General features: G+C 33.5%; 1 protein-coding gene across 2 annotated transcripts in view; it reads right to left on the bottom strand.

Moving 5' to 3' along the window:
* Positions 1-1,637: 1,637 nt before the first annotated feature.
* Positions 1,638-23,061, bottom strand: part of Shprh (SNF2 histone linker PHD RING helicase) — an 87,606-nt gene continuing 66,182 nt past the window's right edge. For both annotated transcript variants that reach the window (XM_071612939.1, XM_071612937.1), the window contains 5 exons: positions 14,826-14,918; positions 14,086-14,172; positions 13,132-13,310; positions 8,791-8,871; positions 1,638-7,681 (listed from right to left, as the gene is read on the bottom strand). In XM_071612939.1, coding sequence (XP_071469040.1) covers positions 7,585-7,681; positions 8,791-8,871; positions 13,132-13,310; positions 14,086-14,172; positions 14,826-14,918 — 537 coding nt within the window. In that variant the 3' untranslated portion in view covers positions 1,638-7,584. The remainder of the gene's footprint in view (positions 7,682-8,790; positions 8,872-13,131; positions 13,311-14,085; positions 14,173-14,825; positions 14,919-23,061) is intronic.

Below are 23,061 nucleotides of genomic sequence, written 5' to 3'. Positions count from 1 at the left end.
AACATAGTCTTTTCAACATGTATCTATTGAGCTCCTACTCTGTACCAGGTGCTCAGCTAGAGCAGTAAAACAAAATTCTAGCTCTCATGGGATTTCTTAGTGGGGATGATTGAGAAAATTTATAAATTGAATATGTCAGATGGTATTAGGAACTTGGAGAAAAATAAATTAGTAAGTGGAATAGAATGACAGTGAAAGGAGCTAAGGGTTCTACGTGTAGGGTGTTTTAGGAGGGCTTACTGATAAACCGATGTTGGAGCAGAGGCCCAAAGGATGTTAGGTGGCAGAATGAACATAAATAAATATGGGGAAATAAGTTATGGGGAGAGGGAACAGTCATTTCAAAGACCCCAGGAGTACATTTGACACGTTGTAGGTAATAAGCACTTTATATGGGATGTGGAAGACATGATTATAGGTAGGTAATGGAGGTCTTTATCGCATAGGGCCTTCTAGCCTTGAGGTTTCTGTTGAGTGAGATGAATAATCACAAGAGGATTGTGAACAGAAGTGGAGCATTATCTGCCATCTATCTTAAAAGGATCACTCTGTGGCTGTACTGGCAGACTATATTGGCTGTCGCAATAACCAGTTAATAGTGATGATGTCAGGGACACATGGTAGGTGTGAAGATGAGGAAAACTGACTAGAATACAGATGTATTTTGAAGGCAAACTTGACTTGCTGATGGCTATATGTGAGGATGAGTGAAGAAAACAGTATGGGATGACTCCAGTTTTGGCTTGAGCAAGGGAAGGATGTCATGACATGACTGAGCTATAGAATATAGTAGGTTTATTCTTACACTATTAACAAAAGTCCAACAAACAAGTTCAGTTTATTTTTTAAAAGTTCTGGGAGAAAATGGAGCTTTACTGCTCATGACTTTATGATCTTTCAATCAGTCTCTGGCAGCCAATATCATAGACTTGAAATCTGGTGAGGCTTCTTGGTAAAACCTCCCATTCCTGCTAGTAGGACAGACTGGCATGTCCACGCTTCCCTGCAGTACAGTTGCAAAGGATGGGAAGCAATGTCAGCTTTAGAGTTTCAATAATACTTAATAAAGGATGGAGGAAGAAAGGAAAGAAGGGAAGAAATGAAAGAACAGAAGGAGGGAGGGAAATGGGAAAAAGAAAAGTCAGAAACAATTCAATCCAGCCTCTAGAAGGTAGAGAATGAGGACCACTTATGGTATTCTTGAGATAGGTGAAGAATGTCATAAAGTGGTATTGTATTAATGTTACAACAGATCAAAATATGGGCACATGCCATGTACACCATAGTTTCATATTGCAGAAAACTCACATTTAAAACCTTTGATGCACACTGCACCAAAACTTAACTCCATCCTTAATGCTAAGTGGAAGAGTTGACAGACAGGAAGGACAATGGTGAGTTCCATCATGTTGACTGACATCCTTAATGATAAAGACATTGAGTGTATATGAAAACTTTTAATGAGGGATGGTGCCACCTGTAATCCCAGCTACTTGGGAGGCTGAGGTGGGAGCGCTGCTTGAACTCAGAAGTTTGTAAATTGCTTGGGCAAAACAGTGAGACCCCATCTCAAAAAACCAAACCAAACCAACAAGCAAAGAAAAAGAAAGAAAGAAAGCCGTCAATAAACAGCAAAATGTTTTCCCTCTCATACTTTATTGAGGTACAACTGACATATAAAAATAGTATATATTTTACTCAGCCATAAATAAGGACTTCAAAACATTTGCCAGTAAATGGATGGATTTGGAGACTATCATACTAAGTGATATAAGCCAGACCCCAAAAGCCAAAGGTCAAATATTTTTGTTGATATGTGAAAGCTAACCTCCGATAATGGGGGCGAGGGGAAGAACAGAATTTCAGTAGATTAGTCAAAGGGAAATGAAGGGAAGGGAGGGGGGATAGGAATAAGAAAGACAGTGAAGTGAGTCTGACATAACTTTTCTATGTACACATATGAATAAACCATAGTGAATCCCACCATTGTGTATATCCATAACTATGGGGTTTTAATTAGAATAAGATATATTCCATGCTTGTATAATTATATTCAAATGAATTCTACTGTCATGAATAACTAAAAAGAACCAATAAAATAGTACATATTTAAGATATACAATGTAATGTTTTGATGTATGCATATATTCTGAAGTAATCACAATCAAGCTCATTAACACATTCATCACTTCACAGTTTCAATTTTAGCAAAATTTTAATAGGTGGCAAATCTGATTATAAAATTTCATTTTATTCATTTAAAAATGCAATGAACTGTTCAAGGGCAAGTGATTCCTGTGGCTCCAAGATGGAATTTCAGCATTATGTTAAAAATTTAGAACAAAAAATGAGAATCTTCCAAATAAACTCATCAAGGAATATTGTCATCTAAAGTTATTACATGATAAATCGTTTTTCAGATGACATTCTGAATACTTCAAGTGAACAGAATTTGTATAAGTGAAGGAGAAATTAAACATGGATTTTTTCTTATTGTATACGGTCTGCTATTACCATGAAAAAACTATTAATTTTCCTTAAGTTGATGGTTCTCCATCTTGTCCCCACAGAGAAAATTTGGGAATGTTTTTATTTGTCACAACTTGGGGTGGGATACACTGTGATCTAGTGGGAACAGGCCATGGATATTGCTCAGCATTTCACAATACATAGGACAGTCTCCACAAGAAAAAAATATCTGGTCCAAAATGTCAACATGCTGTGGTTGAGAATTCTCGACTATGTCAGAGCCTATAGTTCATTCCACAGCTCAAGCCACAACTGTATTTTTTTAATGGAAATTTTAAGCACAACTATTTAATTTAATAAGAAAGACTGGCACTACAGAGTTATATTTCTGGGATGGGGAGAATACCCTACTTGAGGTTACATGTTTTATAGTCAGCCATTACTAGAAACTGGCAAGTGTGTCAGATGAAGGCTTTGCCTAAGAATAGAGAGGGTTAATGAGAGAGTTAAAACCTAACAGCTTCGTTTCATGTTTAAGAACTTCATCTATGCACTGGTCATTTCAGTTCTACTGCAAGCTCTTCAGTTGCATGTCAATTACTGCTACCAAGTCCAGATGCTACATTTTAACCTCGTTGCCAGAAATTAATAAGATTCACAGACCCTGAGTACAATATTGTCTACAATATGTGCCTCATATTTTGAAGACCATCTGTTTCATATTTGTCTAAGAGGCTCTGCCAAAGAATTTGCATGCTTCAAGACTTTTTAAGTAAAAGTTCTTATATTAAAAAACATTTGAGGAATACCTATATTGAGATATAATATACACACCATAAAATGAAGCCATTTAAAGTGCGCATGTCAATGATTTTTAGTATACTCAAAGTGTGTAACTATCATTACAATTTAAGGTTGGAAAATTTTCATTACCCCATAAGAAGCCCCATATCCATTAGCAGTCATCACAGCTCCTCTAACATACTTTCTATTGCTAAAGATTTTATTATCCTAGTCTTTTCATATAAATGGAAACATAAACGTATTTTGTGGCTGGTGTTTTTAGCTAGCATGCTTTCAAGGTTCATCTGGTGGTAACATGTATCAGTACTTCATTTCATGTTCAAATAAATTTCATTAGAAATATATATCACATTTAAATAAATATATACTATTTTTATGTGTCAGTTGTATACCATTTGATGAACAGTTGGTTGTTTTTCACTTACATATTATTAACATTGCTACTATAAATATTTATGTACAAGTTCTTATGTGGATGCATGTTTTCATTTCTCTCAAGTATCATGAGCTGAACTGTGCTCCCAGACCCCCAATTCATGTGCTAAAATTCCAACCCCTAGTATCTCAGAATGTAATTATATTTAGAAAGAAGGCTCCTAAAGAAAGTGATTAAGTTAAAATGACATTGCTAGCATGGGGCCATAATCCAGTATGACTGGTGTCCTTATAAAAGAGACAGCAGGGGTATGTATGCACCGAGAGATTGTGTGAGAACACACAGAAGACACCGACTACCTCCCTGTTATTAGGTAATCAGCTACTGATAATAAAATCAAAGGATGAGAATCAAATAGTTTTTCTTACACCTACTTTGTCTGACACACAGCAGGAAGAAAATGAGCAGAAAAATAATGGAAGGCAGAAGACTAAACATAGATATTTGCTGAAAATATTAATTTTACCAATGTTTAAAAGTTCTAAAAACAGAGTATTTATTATTCCTCATGTTACTTCCAGAAACATCAGAAATTTCATGAGAATAAACCATCTATTATTAAGCATAAAATGGATGCTCCAAGTATTTTTTTGACTGAAAAGAATTAGAATACATGTATTATTTAATAGTACATGTAATAAATTATTTAATATAATTTATTTCACATCTTTCCTTCACAATTTTTGGACCATGAATGAAAATTATAAGACTAATTAAAAATATAAAACATTTCAGAAAGCATACATACTCTATAGAGCAAAGCCTGGTTTTAAGTGATATAATCAAAAGAGAAAAATATCATTTTATGGTTAGAAAACAAAACAAAATGTCATCAAGTTATGAAAATTTGAATAATTTCTAAACTGGTCTTAAAAGCAATTTTAAGAGTCCAAATAGATGGGTTGTAGAGGAAGACTATTAAGATAAGGTGGTAGGGATGGATCACTTGATAGGAGGACAGAGTTAACTGATTTTAATAACAACAGTTTTCCATATAAAGGATCATTATACAGATAATGGAGATTATTTACATTGTATTTATATTTTGCAAGAAAAGAAGCATTCATTGCAATATGAAGGATTTAGTTTCAATATAACAAAGAAGGTTTCAACAAACAAAATCAGTCAAGTCAAGGGCAGTAAACAATGAAATAAGACTAAAGTTATGTCTGGGACCACTGCCTTTAGAGTTACATGTGCTCCTGAAAGGCTGCCTGAAAGCAGAGTGAGGCTAGAGACTGCAACTTTGGTTCCTGCTAAGCTCTTGTGCTATGTTCTGTGATACTATTTGTTTTATTACTCAGAGGCAACACCACATACTTTGGTCATTTAGCAAGGTGATTTCTGCATTTATAAAAAGATTATCCTGTAGTTTAATACAGAGAACTCAAGCACACTAAGTCATGGGAGGGTTAGTGAGAGCGGCATATGAAAAAGACATTATTTCTTTTTTTGCCCTCTTGAAAACATAGTTTGAGTTGATGCTTAATCCTGCATGGCTAAATTAAATTTCTAAACGTTTTGATAATAGTTGATTTTATAACCAATTACTATTATTTGTAAAATATTAGTAGCTACATGTTGACTTATGACGAAGATATTCAGTTTGTTGTATTAATGAATTGAAAGGGACTGTTATCTAAAACTAAATGCATAACCTTTTTTTTTGCTAAGAGTTATATACAATGAGAAAAGTTGAAGCTGTTATAAACATAGTAAAGCTATCTGGGTTTGAAGAAACAGGCTAAGGAACTAGGTCTATATAGTTTACACTGTATAACAATAGATTTCTTTTGGTCTTAGTAAACTCATCTGGAATCATTCTGAAGAACACACAAACACATTTAAAGATTTGGGCTATACTATGGTTTGGGGTATCCAGTTTTTTTTCTCAGTGGTTCCTTAGTACAACAGTGATATTTCAGAGAATATAAAATCATAGAGGAAGGCAACTTAAAAATTCTTTGCTGTAGCCAAGATGTGGGGACATGTATTTGTTTTGAATAAGTGGAAGAACTGTCACAATTATTTTGAAAAAAAAAATGTATATAATACATGGGATTCTGTAGTAGCAGTAATTTTATCATCTTTTGTTGAGAAAAAACAAAGAAAATCCATATGTTCTATGATTTAGAAATTAAGTGATTCTAGTTTCAATTTCCACTAAAATATTTATTTAATTAAAGATATTTTACAGAAATAAATAAGAGTAGTATTTTCTAATACAGATAAGTGTGTGTGTGTAAATATATATATATATTTTCTTTTTTTACAAAATTGAAGCATATCAAATAGTTTTCCCTAAAACACCAGGAAACAAAAAGAAATGCTGAAATAGTCTCACTATTAAATTATAGCCAGGGGCCTTCTGAACCTCAGTATGATATATGATTTCGTGGAAGAACATTAGATTTGGAGTCAGGGAGCCTGGCCTCCACCGTTTATTTGCTATGTGTCATAGGCAAGTTTCTCAATTTCTGAATCTTAGTTCTCTATCTTTAAAACAGGAGTATTAATAACATCCATTTCACAGGACTGCTAGGAAAATTAAACACACGAGCATAAAGAAAAGCTCTTTATTATGTACAAAGAGCTACAAAGTAATAATTCTGTTCAATTTCATATAAAAGAACCAATGCATATCTCTCTTCAACTGAAGAATAAGCACCAAAAATGTGTGTTTTCTTCAGCTGCATTATGTCACCCTATAAACCTAGAGTAAGAAAATGCACCTTAGCTAAGCACCAAAGCCTCCTGGATGAATAAGATCCTGGGGATATTTCTATTACAGTTTTCTGGGCAGGTAAGTAGGAGCTAATGAGTCCTGAGGGTCGTTTAAAACTCGGAAGGCTTGAAGAAAACAAATAAGTACATTTATATTATGTCTAATAGCTACAACATGCTATTCCTTAATTTAGTGATTTCAAAGTCCATTAATTCTTCATAAAAGAAGAAATGCTTAGTTTTTATCACTTGCAATTATTTGTTAATGTGAAAATGGATTCTCTTATTCAAAAGATCAAATACTAGTCCTTAAGGAAGAATGACTAAAATGAAATAACAAAGTCTATCATAAATTTAGGTATCAGTGCTAAAATGGCTAGTTACACAAGAACACAGGAAAGGAGAACAATCTAAGACATCAGTATAACAATGATTAAAAAAAAAACCCTGCGATATTTCTATATAAAGAACAAAAATTATAAAAAGTGCAATATTTATAGATATATCAATCTTAAGACATATAAAAACTTAATGAAAAGCTTACAGTGTTTTGATTTTAGTAGCAAGATGCAGTGAAAACAAATAATTGCCTAAGATTAACTTACTGTTAGGGGTTGTATTACTGTAAAGTTATCATGGTGTTATAATTTAAAGTTATTCAAATAACTAGGAGTTCTTATAGTTAAGCATTTACTTAAAATATTACTGACACGATATTGGTGAATCACGTGCTTAAGATATTAAAGGCCTTTCAAAAAGGAGATATATGTTGGTTGAATATATCAGGTTATATAAAACTAGACTAGTTTACTTCTCTCTTATTCCAACTCTTTTTACAATTAATCATATCAAAAAGTACACATTACCTCTCTTAATTCTCATGCCTCATCAGATACAGATATAGTCTTTGGAACAAAAATAAATGTTTTATCAGGAGTGTAAAATTAAGAATCTTTATAGACCATTTGAAAACAGTATATTGCAAAGGGCTCAGTAAGTACTTGGCCAATGTAAAATCAAAAAAGGAAACAAATTCATTCAAATAGGAACAGTGTTTACTGACATCTACTGGACTGTTTAAACTTATAACTTTGCTCTACAGCTGTAAAAGTTCATTAATACATTAGTCTGTGGAATGAATCAGATGTAGTTCATTCAAGCTCTTCCGTTTCTTTGGTGAACAGGTCTGCCAGATCAGCCACAGTCAAGACAGAGGCCTCGGAATGCTTTCCTGATGAGTTCGTGTGACTGCAGTTTTCCAAGTGGGCACAACCAGGAGGAAATCCCAAAGAATCAGTGATTACATTTATAGTAACAAAAGACCAAACATATATTTGTTTCTAAATTGTTAGAATTTGGCCATAAGAAACTTCTAGAAGAAAGTAGGAGATGAGATTTATTATTATAATGTGTCAAAAATTAATAAAGACTTGTATATATTATTTTTAGGTTTTGACATAAAGTATTTTTTTTCTCTAAACAATTAATAAGAAAGAAGGTCCTCTGAGAGCAGCTGCTATAGCTTTAACCTTACAAATTACATTCTTATCATCTAAAGCTAATTTGTTTAAAGAAAATTTCAACAGTTCTTCCAACTACTATTTTATTTAGGCAGCTTATATGGAAATCACTGAATTCTGTCACACATGGAATACATGGAAACAACAAAAACCATTTGTGTTTTAGGTATAAAACCTTTAGGGTAGCTAGTCTCCTCCCTTTTCAAACACCACTGATTGAAGAATTTTTCTGGTTCAAGCAGTTTATTTGCTATGCAAAGTACCTTTAGGGAAACAATCCCTTCTAAAAAGTAATACTTCTTCTTGGGTGTGTTTCAATCCTACCTACTTCACAGGAATTAAAAAGGTATTGGTTTGTTTTAGAATGGCTTAAAAGAAAAATTATGGTATAAATATTAGGAAGTTTAATGCTTTCAAAACATTATCAGTAGCCAAGTTTTTGAATTCAGATATTCCTATCTGCATGTGATCAACAAGTGTGAGATAGTATCTTACAAGTATCTGTGTAAGTATCTGTGTAAAACAAATTTAGTTTTACACAGATCAGATTAAGTCTTGCTTAAACAAGGCATAATGATTATTTCATTTAAAAAGTAATCCAATGTGGCAAACAAAAGTCACATGGTTTAAATATTTTTAGAAATGACAACCTATTAATAAAATGAACCAAATACAAAATGTCCAAAAGAATTGATTGGGGAATACTGAAGGTAAACTGTTATTTCTTGCTCTAAAAATAATATGTTTATATCTTTTATTGTCATCTAAGTGAAGACATTCCAAACACATACTCAATAAACAGGAAAATTTCCCCCATCTACTTAAATTGTTACTTACCTTCTTTCAGCAGTTTTCAGCATTGCCTGCATTCTTTCTTCTATTGTTGCTTTAATTAAGAATCTGTGTACAATAGTAGGTCTAGAAGGTACATAACAATCGTAAGTTTAAAAACATCTTAAAAATAATCAGTAGAAACTGACTTTATATATCACATGCTATATTCGCTGGTCAATCAGTTGGTGCCCACTTGTGGCAGGTACTCATCAATGTGCTGGGTATGTGTGGGTGGGTAGGGAGCAGTTCAGCAATGAATATACCAACTATTGATCTCCATGACTTAATGTTCTAATGAAGGAAGATGGAAAAACACTTGAAGAAATCAGATAGCTTGATGTACATATAATACCATGAAAAAATATGAGAGATGGGAATGAGGCCAGTAAGCAAAGGAGGAACAGGAAGAGAATAGAAGAAATGACGTATACATGCTTAGTCCTAGGGAAGAGAATGTTTGGAAAAATCTTAAAATACTCAAGGGGCCAAGAGAAGCCTAGCATGGCCGAAATATATTATAAATGGGGGGCAGAGGTGGAAATGAGGTTGAAGAAGCAGGTAAGAGGCCAGAGCATACTGGGTCTCGCAGATATTACCAGGAACTAGATTTTATTGTGTGTATGATGGGAAGTGCTCAGAGGGTTTAATGTATGCTTTGATTTACATTAGACTGTACTTTAGAAATCCCTTTGGCTGCTATGGAGGCAGAGAAGCCAGTTAAGAAGTTCTGTAGTCTTTCAGATAGGATGGATGGTAAGAGAGGGTGGCTGTACTATGGTTTTATCAGTGGAGATAGTAAATAGTCAGTAGACTTAGAATATCCTTTGATAAAGTTGACAAGACTTAAATCATAATTTGCATGAAATATGAAGAGAGAAATACATAAGAGACCTAGAGTTTTTTGTCCAAATAAGTGGATTATAGTACCACGTTACAAGAAGAGGAAGGCTGGTGGATGGGAGTGCATTTTGTTTTGTCATTGTTAATCTTGAGAGACCTATTAGACAGGGATCCTAGGGGAGGTATAGAGTACATAGGGACATGTACTGAGAACTAAATATATAAAGTTGAACCACAAGCTAAAAGGGGCATTTCTGGGTTGAAGACTATAAGTTTAAAAGTCATTCATCTACAAATAAATGCTACCGAAAGCCCCAGGACTAGAAGAATTCATCTCAGAGCAAGAAGGAGGTTGTCAATAATGTTATGAGCCTCATTTCAGTAATAGTAGGGACAAAAAGTTAAATAGGGTTAAAAAAAAAAAAAAAGGAGATTAAAGAGGTAGAGGTAGAATGTAGAGGACAGTTTTTTATTTTTTAAAAGATGAATAATATTATGACATATTTAGATGGTGATACATTACAAGAAAAAAATCCTTAAAAATATGAAAAGGAATGGGATCCAGAATGAGGGCCTGGCTTTTGGAAGAAAAGGGACACTTCTTCCCTATAATTAAAGGACAGGCATACCCTGCACCTTCCTGTCTATTGTTAGAGATGACTATCCATGCTTCTATGTAAGACCCTTGTCCAGCCTTCAGTGTTTGCTCCTGTTATCCTCTTGTCTACTTACGGACATTGATCCAACATTCTTTTCTATCTCTTGCTTGCCTAGTTTTTCTATCCCTAGTAAAAGTATTCTATTATTCCTCTCATTCAAAAGGAAAAGAAAAAAAATCCCTTGTTTTCATTCTCTTCCTTTTCTCTGCTCTTTACTGTAGCAAAACTCTTCAAAATCATAGTCCTACAAGATACATAGAAGCAGCATTGTTGTGGTGAAAGCATGATCTGTGGGAGAAGCATGATCTGAGGCAGAAGTGCTGTGCCTACATCTGCCACCATTTTTTCCAAGCTATGTGACCATGGGCAAGATATACAAGTGCTTGTCAAATTAAAATAACACAAAAATCCCATTCTTCTTTATAGGCAGTCACCTATACTACCACACTGAAACTTTTGATCTCCATCTTGCTAAAACTAATGATCAAACCCCAATGACAAGATTCCTTATCTTACTTGACATTTTGAAAACCTATGAGAGTTGATCTTGTTCTTTTCCTAGGTTTGATTTTTACCTGTTGTCTTTGCTGGTCCCTTTCCTTCTACTAGAGCCTTTTAACTTTGGTTTACCAAAGTTCGTGGTCCTCTTCTCTATATTCACTCCCTAGGTACTTCTAATCAGTCTCATGTCTTAAAAATACCACTATATACTGTTGATTTCCAAATATGTATCTCTAGTCCAGACCTGTCTTTCAAATTCTGGACCTGTATATCCAAGAATAGAATAGAAATCTCCACTTGGATGTTTAATAAAAATCACAAACTTAAATCTAAAGTAGACTTCTCTTCTTCCCCTATCAAACCTGCTCTACCCCAATAGTCTTCCCAATCTTAGCAGAAGGCTTTTCATCCTTCTGATTGTCTAGGCCAAAGTCCATGGTGTTACACTTGACTTTCTCACATCCCACCTACAGCATGTCCACAAATACCATCAGTTCTACTTTCAAAATATAACCAAAGCCTGACCACATGCACTGCTGCCACCATGGTCAGGACACCTTTGACTGTCACCAGGATTACTGCAATGATCTCCACTGCTTTCCCTACTTCTCCCCTGGTCTGAATACAGCACTTGGAATTTCTTTCAAATCTTAAGTTAGATCATGTCACTCTTCTGTTCAAAGCCATCCAATAGCTCTCTATCTAACAAAGGGTAAAAGTAAGGTCCTTATAGTGGCCTCCTGGGCCCAATATTCTCCCCATAAGCCTTCTAACTTCACCTCCTACTTCTCTCTGCCTGGCTACTTCAGCAACTTTGACTCCTTGATCTTGGCCCCAAGCATATAAGGCACACTCCTGACACAGTCTTCACAGAGTGTGCTTTCTGCCTGAAAATTCTTCCTAAATATATCTGCATAATGAACTTTCTCATTTCTTTTAAGTCTTTACTCAAATGCTATCTTCTAATGAAGCACTTAATCTTCCTTACCCTGCTCTACTTTTCTTGGTCCTAACACAGTATATCGTTTACTTATTATGCTTATTGTTTACCAGTTGTCTCTCAACCAACTCCTAACCCCTTTACAGCTAGAATATAAGTTTCATTAGGGCATCTCAAGTGTTAGAACAGTGCTTGGCAAATAGAAAGTGCTCAATAAAAATCTAATAAATAGCTGGGTTTGATGGTGTATGCTTGCAATCCCAGGGACTTGGAAGTTTGTATCTTCATGGTAAAGTGCCCTGAGTTTAAGTTCACTACCAAAAAATAAAAAATTTAAAGTCTATTGAATGAAGTATGTGGGGATTGATGTAGGTAGATTGTTCTAGCTGATGACGGACTTCTAATCTGACTAAGATCATCATCAGCACAGAGGAGGAAGTTATAGAAGACTGAAGACAGACTCCTCAGGAGTCTGATGTAACATTAGTTACTCTGTATATACTTATTATTCAATGAGTTCTTGGTAAGGCTATGTATTTTTTTAAACATTCAATACATGTAATATCCAGAAGTTTATCTAGGAGGCCTTATCAAACATAAACATTCATTCTGATATTTGAGAAGAGGTAATACATACCAACCACATGATATTTCCTATTAGATTTGTTTTGGGTCTGAAACTAAATGTAATTATCTTTGAGTTGAACCAGGGTGATGTCTTTTCTTAGGGTAAGAATTTAAAAAGGAGCCATCTGTTTTCAGTCATGCAGGCTAATTTAGACAATCAAAGATCAATCCATCTCAAAGTCAAGATGGATACCTTCAACACTGCAGCTGTTATTATGTATTCCTAATAAGCTTTTTAAATGAAATGACCAGGTTTCTGTTGGAGGGATGAAAGAAATCTAGAATTCAGGGGTTGCTGCTTGAAGGAAGAATGGTTGGAAATTTCATATCCTTTGGTCACACAGTAATGCTTAATAATCTAATAAGTAAATACAGGCTGAGCAATCCTAATCTAAAAATCCAAAACTTCTTACACAGACATGGTACTTTAAGTGTAAATTTCTACACCTGACCTCAGTGATGGATTGTAGTTAAAACCCAGGCATACTATACATAGCATATAAAATTACCTTTATACTATGTATATGAGGTGAAATATAAATGAATTTCATGTTTAGACTTAGGTCCTATCCCTAAGAAATCTCATTATGTATATGCAAATATTCCTAAATCTTAAAAAAATCTGAAATACTTGTGGTATCATACATTTTCAAATAAGGGATACTCAACCTGTGATTAAAAATAATTAGGCTATAATGAACATAAATGAAGAATTTAAATGCCGCTTTGGTATCTGAGACTTGAGGCAAAGTGATTAAAACTAATTTTAGTTCTTACTTTGTCTGTCCAATTCGGTGCACCCTCCCTATGGCCTGAAGCTCATGGGCAGGGTTCAATATGGGCTCCACCAAAAGAACATGAGTTGCTTCAATGATAGTTAATCCATTAGAACCTGTATGCAGGGGCAGCAGCAAAATATTGATTTGGGGATCACGTTTAAATGCTGAAAGGTTCTCCTAAAAAAGAAAGGTACATTTTAATTGTAGCTGGATCAGGTAAAATAAGAGCACTATGTTATAGCTCAGTTAAAAATGCTAATGGTATCCATTAGGTCACTGTGACACTTAAGAACTAAGAAATTTAAATGTAAAATCACCAATTTTAGGAAATAGAAACTTGTTGCTTATCTACTTATAAGGAAAAGCATCATGTAACCTTTCTTGTTCTTTACAAAATATAGTGGAATCACAAGATAAAGAATGTAATGTATGTAAATTAAACTGTATGAGTTTATAGGAAAAAGAGAGAAGGAAAGTAAAAACTATGCTAGAGTGAATGTGAAACAGAGGCATGAATCTAATAAATTTTCATTTGGTTTTGTGTATGTGTGTATCTCGAGGTATGTCATTGTGCTAAGTGTGATATCAGGACAATGTTAACCATATGTAGTTTTGCCTGATATAGAATCTGCAAAAATTAATTCCAGGGCATAAGGCCCCATTCAAAAGGCATATCATAGGCAATCTTTTCCCATATTAAAGAAAGGACTTCAAGTAAGAAGATCTATACAGAGATCCTTTGAGGAGTATAACTGAAAATAGACAGTGAAGAGACATAAAATACCTTTATTTTCTCTACTTTGCTTTAAAATTCTAATTCATAATTAATCAAACCTCAAATCTGCTTATGAAACTTATATGACATATGACAAAAAAATGTTAGTAATTTAATAGCAGTTTTAGTTTACAACTGAATGTACTTTTAAAAAGCAGGAGTAACATCTTGACATACCTGAAATGTTTTCACGCGACTGATTTGTGCAAATTCCATGTTGTTGTCAGTGAGAGCTTTTGAAATAATATCTAATACATCTTGCCACTGAAACACATGAAACGTATGAAAATTGGTATTTACACGGAGCTTTCAAAGAGGATCTGAGAGAGGATTAAAGCACAGTAACTTTTATACCTCAAAGTGATCAAAAACAAAACCTTCAAGTGCACTATCATTAATATTATTTAGCTCTATCATGAAATTAAATTATATATATGTTATATATATATGTACAAACACACTTTTTTGTATAAAATGCTGGCTGAAAGGATAAAAACACAAGGGTCTTTAAAAATTAATTAAGATAATAACAGAAAATAAATATGGAATGTTTAATGGATGTAATTACTTATCTCCTCAAAATGAAAATTTCCCAAAAATAAAAACTAGAACTTTACAGTCTGTAGATTACTTTAATTTGCTTTTTCTTAATTTGTGAAATAAGATTTTCAAGATTATGGGTTTCAATTTTTAAAATGTTCAAATAAGAAAATGTTATTATAAGAATGGCACTGTAAAGAAGCATCAGATTTCTCTAGAAACAATTCTACCTTAAGGATATGGGAAAAAAAGTCTAACAATAAAACTAAATCTTAACGAAATTATATTAGACATTACACATTAGTTCTCAGATATAAATGGATCAGAAACAGAAAACCAGTCTGAGTTAATATTGAGGGTGAAAATGTTGATTATACCGTGGAGAAAACAAGTGCTTTAGCTCCTGGGTCTCTAAGCTGTATTTTCATCAGAGTTCTGACCACAGCTTCCACTTTTGTAGAATGGCTGCCCTTTGAATAAAAATAGGAAAACACATCACAATCAAATAAAATCTAGTTAAGAATAGAAAGGAAAATCATAAAAAAATACTGTTTATTTGCAAAACAATGTATGAATCAAAACCAAAACAGGTACATATGTTTACTATTTTTTATTTTGTGTTTGCTGGAAATTTTCTTTAGTTTCAAATTGTAGAAGTCATGGAATTTACATCCAGAGAGAACTGAATATAAAGGCACAGCAGAGAGTCATGCAGTGATATGACACCAAAGATATTTTAGTAAGATTTTTAGTTAGGCAATTTGGTTTTAGAATTATAAAATTCTGCCACATTAGATAAACAATTTATATTAAAAATGTCCTTCACTTAAGTCTCTTATTCCAGATATTATGGATTAGAAATGTTATAAATATAAGAAATCAAAATACTAATGCTAGCTAGCAAACAGGGAAGAAGCCAACAAAGGAAGAATATTTTCTTGCATGAACAAGCATAAAAAGAGAGGTACAAATTATGTTTACTTAAACTGAAGCAAATTCATACAAAGTTAACCATGTAAAAGTGCTTTTTTGCATCTTTCATAATCATTCTACCATAAAAAGATGAAAGTGAGAAAAAATGATTAAAAGTAGATAAATAAGAATAGGATGAAACTACAAGTGTTTCTATAGTTCTGAGAAAGTTTTCCTCCTAGAGTTTGACAAAGATTAAAGGCATGGGGTTTCAAATTAGGCAAATCTAAGTTTCAACCCACAAGTTATATGGGTTCTAACCTTCCTAAACCTTCTTTTCCTTACCTGACAAACAAGGATGATAATTTTATCTATTTCCAAAACTGGTTTGACAATTCCATGAAAAAACACACACAGTTTTCAGCCTAACACCTGGCAAAGAGTAAACACTCAATAATTTTTATCTTTTTGAGATCATAATACGAGGACTATGACCTAGAATATACTATAGGGGGGCAGATGTAACCCAAAAGAAGCAAACATATTTCCATAGCAACATTAGCCCTCTCCTAAATACCTTCAATTTTTTTTTTTTTTTTTTTTTTGAGTACAGGGGATTGAACCCAGGGGCACTTGGCTACTGAGTCACATCCCTAGCCCTATTTTGTATTTTATTTAGAGACAGGATCTCACTGAGTTGCTTAGTGCCTCACTTTTGCTGAGGTTGGCTTTGAATTCATGATCCTCCTGCCTCAACCTCCTGAGCTGCTGAGATTACAGTTGAGTGCCATTGAACCAGGCCTCAATGTTTTCGCATGGAAAAATACTTAAAGGCCAATAAATAAATAAATAAATGTATGTATATATATGTGTGTGTGTATATATATATACACACACACACACATGTTGAAAAAATTTGTGTGTGTGTGTGTGTGTGTATGTTTAAAGTTCTAAAGTTCTACTAATTTTAAGTTGGCAAGATCGAATCATGGAAAACGTTTTAAAATCCTCATGCTAAAATCACAATTTTACATTTATTTCTCTAGATATACATCGAATAATTTTTTATAAGCAACATTCCAAACTGGTGTGTTAAATCCTTGTAGGATTTATGGAAGTTTACTGGGTTCAGTGGTAGCTCTCAGTAATCCCTTCCAAGTGCAATAGTTCTCAATCACTTGGGCCCAGGCTAGTTACTTCTCACTATAAAAGAATGATAAGAAAGCTTAGAAATTAAAAGTTCTGCTTGGCAGAGAGCTACACAAGAAGTGAAATGAACTTATACTCTCTTCTTTCCAAATGGACAAAAAGTGGTCACTGAAAGAGAGAACAATAAAGAAAGAAGCTGTGGCCTGTATGTATCTATGACTCTTGGTTTGATTATGCACACCCTGTACAACTTTTGAAAACAAAGCCGGCAAAATGCACAGTCTTTATGCTAGGCCAATGTGTTCCGTTAACTCCTCTCAAGGTGAAAGATTTCATATTTTAGACTACTTGACATTTACATTATAAATTATCATAAAAATGTTGGTTCAAATTTTAAGATGTTACATTAAAAAAATCACTGCCTATTTTTTTAAATATGAACTCATAATTTGTTGTTAAATGAAAATGCTGTTGACAACACAGAAACAATATGGGACACATACCATAGTAACAAAACTGAATAGCAGTTAAGATAAAAACCTGATTTCTGTCTGTTTTGCTAAATATATTACAAGCACTTTTTGAATCATTTTTTATAAGTTACAATAAAGCAATATGTATTTATTGGGCAAATAAGCAAACAGAAATTTACAGGATAAAATATTTTTTTATGTGTAACTTTCTCTAAACACTATTACGGATCTGACAATTATCTTTCTAGATTCTATGCATTTAAAATGCACTACACTCTATAATATTTTTAAATATATTTTGCAACATGGTCCTTTTATTTAACATTGTATCTAGCAACTGTGTTATACAGGACCCATATATTTACCTTACTTTGACAGCTGCATAATATTCCAGTGTACAAAATTTATAAATATTTGCTCACTGACACATAATTACATTGATTATATTGTGCTTTGCTATTACAAACAACACTTTAGTGGCTATGCTTTTATTTACAGCTTTAGGTGCATGTATGAAAATTCTTGTAGGAAAACGAAATTGCTGGTCAAAAGATAAAGAACTTTTTAGATATTTGGATTCTAAAAGATTCCCTATCAATCTGCCCTCTGAAAATAGTAAAACTTTTTATTTTTTTTTTAATTGGTACCAGGACTGAACACAGGACCCTCAACCAGTGAGCCACATTGGCAGCCCTTTTTAATATTTTTTATTTTGAGACAGGGTCTAAGTTGCTTAGTGCCTCACTTTTGCTGAGACTGGCTTTGAACTTGCAATCCTTTTGCCTCGGTCTCCGGAGCTGCTAGGCTTACAGATGTGCACTACCATGCCTAGCTGAAAATACTACAATTTTAAGCTATCAATAGTTCAATGTGCTTGCTTCTTCCAATACTTATTAAAGTTTAATTTTTTTGCCAATCTGATAGGTGAAATGAGGAAGCAAATTTGTATTTAGTCTGCATTTCCCTGAGAGTAAGTATGAATATCATCTGCTGGGCAGTTAGAATTCCTTCTCTATAAATTGTATATTCATATACTTTAACTAATTTTAAAAATTGCATTATCTTTTGCTACTGATATTCAGATCTTCTTCATATAATGTAGATGTTAAACTTAGACTGTACATGTTTTCCTACTACTTAATTCACCCACAGTTCACATTTATCTGTGTTAAAAGCAATGATATAAGTAAAAGTGTTAAACTGATACATTATTCAAGCTATGGTAACTCACAAAATGCTCGATGAATGACATCTGAATTTAACACTATTATTCCTTAAGTATTTTATTGACTTTTTTTTTTTTTTGGCTAGACTTCCAAATTAGTCTTTTTTTTTGCGGGGGGGGGGGGGGGGTACTGGTGTGCTTAACCACTGAGCTACTTCCCCAGCCCTTTTTATTATTTTTTAAATTTTGAGATAGGGTCTCACCAAGTTGCTTAGGGCCTTGATAAGTTACTGAGACTGGCTCTAAACTTTCAATCCTCCTACCTCAGTTTCCCAAGCCACTGGGATTACAGGTGTATGCCACTGCACCTAGCTGAATTATTCTTTCATAAGGGAAAGGAGAGGGATTTTATTTGGAGAAGAATAGCATTTTTCTCAATTAATTGTTTTACCATGGTTCTACATAATATATAATTTATTATTCATATCTCAAAGTATGAAAAAAAATCAAATGGCATTTACTTTTATATCACTCAGAGCTTAACCTGGAACTTTGTAAACAGTATACAATCAGTTCATTTAATGCAAAAACCCCTAATATTTATATTTAGATTTTTAAATTCCAAATATGTTAAGTAAAACACATTTAAAAACAAAATAAAAGGGGATCAGAATACAATTTGAAACTTCTAACATATTTTTCATTTTTTAAACAATATGCAAATCAAACCTTGCAATTAGTCTCAATAGATTAGGTAGACAATAAACTGTACCTCAAAACTATATAGGCAATTTATGACAAACTCACAGTTAACATCACATTCAATGGTGAAAAATTGAAAGCTTTTTTTCTAAGATCAAATCTTGCTTTCCCACTCATAAAAGCTGACAAGAGCAGCCATGAAAGAAAACCATTTGACTTAACACAAAGCAGGCTCTATGGAGGTTTTTGTTAGATATTTTTATTAAAACCACTGGAACTAGTATTAAAAGAGGCCAACAATTGGAGAGGTAGTAACCATCTCACTCACATTTATCAATGCTGACTTTTTTTCACCTATCAGCAGCTATAGTAGAGGTCAACAAAGTCAGCAAACTTGTGGCTTTTATTTCTAATCTTTAGAATCATAAATCCTTATCCATAACCAATATTGAAAGGACAATGTTTGGTCTACAAGCAGAGTCAATGAAAGTGGACAAACAGGGAAGACTTTTTTCTATATTCATACCCATTCCCACATCACACAAGTCCCGTCTTCAAAATTTCAAGTAAGTTAGTTTGATTATTCAAATAGTCAATTCATTCAATAAAAACATTAAAAGGATCATTCACTATGATCAGATGGGATTTATCCCTGGTATCCAATGATGATTCAACACAACACAAATCAATAAATATGATATACCATATTAACAGAATAAAGAATTAAAAGCATATGATCACCTCAAGAGATGCAGGAAAAGCATGTGACAAAACTTAATGTCCTTTTATGACAAAACTCAACAAATTAGGTAGACAATAAACTGTACCTCAACACTATACAGGTCATATATGACAAACCTATAGATAACATCATATTCAATGGTGAAAAATTGAAAGCTTTTTTTCTAAGATCAAGAACAAGACAAGGATTCCCATTCTTATAATTTCTTTAAACATAATACTAGAAGTCGTAGGAAGGGCAATTGGGTTAGTGCTATGGTTTAGATATGAGGTGTCCCCCGAAAGCTCATGTGTTAGAAAATGCAAGAAAATTCAAATTGAATAACATAAAATGATTGCATTATAAGAGCTTTAACCTAATTGGTGCATTAATCTGCTGATAGGGATTAACTGGGTAGTAACTGTAGGCAGCTAAGGTGTGGCTAGAGAAGGTGGGTCATTGCGGGCAACCCTCTGGGATATATATTATGTTCCTAGTGAGTGAGGCTCTTTCTCTGCTTCCTGATTGCCACGTCCTATTTGCTTTCCTCCACCCTGCCCTTCTGCCCTGATATTCTGCCTCATCTTGGGCATAGAGCAGTGTACATAGCTGGCTGTCTATGGACTGGAATCTCAGGAACTGTGAGCACCAAATAAAAATTTCCTCCTCTAAAATTGTTCTCATCAGGTCTTTTGGTGACAGTGGTGAAAAAGCTGACTAAAACAGTGACAGTGAGGTAAGAGAAAGAAATAAATGACATCTTAATAGGAAAGGATGAAGTGAAACTATCTAACTATCTTTGCTAATAAAGCAATTTTACCCATAGAAAACGCTAAAGACTGTACTATAAAAACTGACAAATGAATTCAGTAATGTTGCAGGATATAAAAACAACACAAAAATCAGTAGTGTTTCTATATGTAAACAATAAACTATCTGAAGAAAATCTCATTTATAATTTCACAAAAATTAAAATATATAGGGATAAATTTTTATCAAGGAGGTGAAAATCTGTACATTGAAAACTAAAACAATGATGAAACCACAAAAGATCTGAACAGCCAACACAATTATGGGTAAAAAGAACAAAGCTAGAGGTATCACATTCCCTCATTTTAAAACACATTACAAAGCTAGAGTAATCAAAACAGTAAGGTATTGACATTAAAAATAGCCACAATGACCAATGGAATAGGAAAACCTAGAAATAACCCCCACCCCCAAACACACACAGTCAGTTGATCTTTAACAAGGACAATCCGTTCACTTACAGTTCTGGGAAAACTCATTATTCACATGCAAAAAAATGGGCCTTTATCTCACCCCATTCTCAAGAATCAACTCAGAATGGATTAAACAACTTAAATGTAAGATCTGAAACTGCAAAGCTACTAGAAAAAAAAATTGCAGGGAAAAGCTTTATTAACACTGATCATAGCAAAGTCGTTTTGATATGATCTGAAAAGCACAGGCAACAAAACAAACATAGATCAATGGGAATTCATTACATGAAAAAGATTCTGCACAATAAAGAAAATAAATTAACAGGGTAATGAGACAATCTGTGAAACAGGAGAAAATGTTTGCTAACCATATACCTGATAAGGGGTTAATATCCAAAATATATAAGGAACTCAAATTACTAAATAACAAGAAAGAATACAATTTAAAAGAACCAAGAAACTGAAAAGACATTTTTAAAAAGAAGACATACAAATGGGTAGCAGATTATGAAAAGGGCTCACTAACACTAACCATCAGGGAAATGGAAGTTAAAATCATAATGAGTATCACCTCAAGGATGGCTATCATCAATAAACAACAGAAAACTAGTGGGGTTGAGAATGTAGAGAAAAAAGGCCCTTGTACAACATTGGTGAGATTGTAAATTAGTATAGCCATTAACAAAAAATGAGATGAATGTCCCTAAAAAAAGATTAATAACAGAACTACTAAGTGATCTAGAAATTCCACTTCTGGGTATATATCCAAAGGAAATGAAATCAGTATGTCAACGAGATACTGTACTCCTATGTTCACTGCAGTGTTAGTCACAATGTTGCAGGATTATTCAGAATAGCCAAGAAATGGAATCAATTTAAATGTTTATCAACTGGTAGAAAGAAAAATGTGATATCTACACAGAATGGAATACTACTTAGCCTTAATAAAGAAGGAAATTCTGTCATGCGCATCAACGTGGATGAACCAGGGAGAGTGGGAATCATTGGAAAAATGTTAAGTAAAGGATATAAGGATTTTAAGCAGAATGAATCTGTTCTGGAGATAATATTACACAACATGGTGAATAAAGTAAGTAAAAATGTATTATTGAAAACTGCTAAGAGGATAGATTTTAAGTGTTCTCCCTACAAAACAAAAGTATGAGAGGTGATATTATATGATAAGCTTAACTTAATCATTCTACAATGTCTACATATATGAAAACATCATTGTATACCATAAGGTTTTCACTTGTCAGTTAAAAAAAGAACTACATCATACAGTACATATGATGAAAAAATAACTTTCTTATCTGCAAATACATGCAGTCTACTGCTTGTTATAGAATATGAGGAAAACCCAAAAAGGATTATATTGCTGCTTTGACCTGAAAGCATTTAAATGGATGCTTTATTAAATGTCTTAATGAATAATATACACATTCTACTACTCTTTTTAATATTTCCATCTCAAATATGTAAATGAACTTGGACTCAAATCTTCCAGTTTCAGAGATTATTAAATGTGGTCACTGCTATGGATTATTTGTTTTGTTAAAAAATGTTAAAATAGGAAAAAGTAGATGGGTTATATGTAGATAAGCTGGATAGAAAAAGAGATTAGGATGAATAAACATGCAAGGTGTTAAGAGAGTTTGATATTATCAAGACAGGTAAATTAGTAGCTTCAGTCCAACTGAGCTTATTTTTTAGAAATAGCAGTAAACATACAGGTGCAAAGTTAGTCTGGAATGATATGTATTAGGAGTAGTGAGCATGGGAATAAAAATCCCATGAAACTGCCAGATCAGTTTTAAACATACTAGGTGGATAAAGCTGCATTTAATTATAAGTACCTCTGTCCTCTTCTGAAGCTCTTGTTCCTTTCCTCATTCTGCCCCTTTTTCATCAATCTCTTCAGTTTTCCCAGGTATATACGAAACAACCTAAATTTGTTCAACTCTTGGTTCTTTTTCATGTTTCTGAAACATTAATGGCCAAGGCCCAGCTCTGGAAAGAAGATATAACATCTGTTTCCAGCCTTTAGTTGACTGTCATTTTTCTCTCTGGTGCATTAAGGTCAACTACAGAACTGGATAACAAAGCACGACCACTCAGCTCAAGCCTGTTGTTTCTACTGTTTTCCCAACCAAGAGAAAAAGCCAGCACCCAAAACATTAATTCAACAATGAAGAAGTGAACTGCAGTCTTTAACTTTCTGGAAAATAAAGTACAAAGTTAAAAACTCTAGACTTTGAGGTAGCAAGT

This window comes from Marmota flaviventris, chromosome 6 (assembly GCF_047511675.1).
Source record: "Marmota flaviventris isolate mMarFla1 chromosome 6, mMarFla1.hap1, whole genome shotgun sequence".
Taxonomy (NCBI): domain Eukaryota; kingdom Metazoa; phylum Chordata; class Mammalia; order Rodentia; family Sciuridae; genus Marmota; species Marmota flaviventris.
This window is presented reverse-complemented; position numbering and strand designations above follow the sequence as displayed.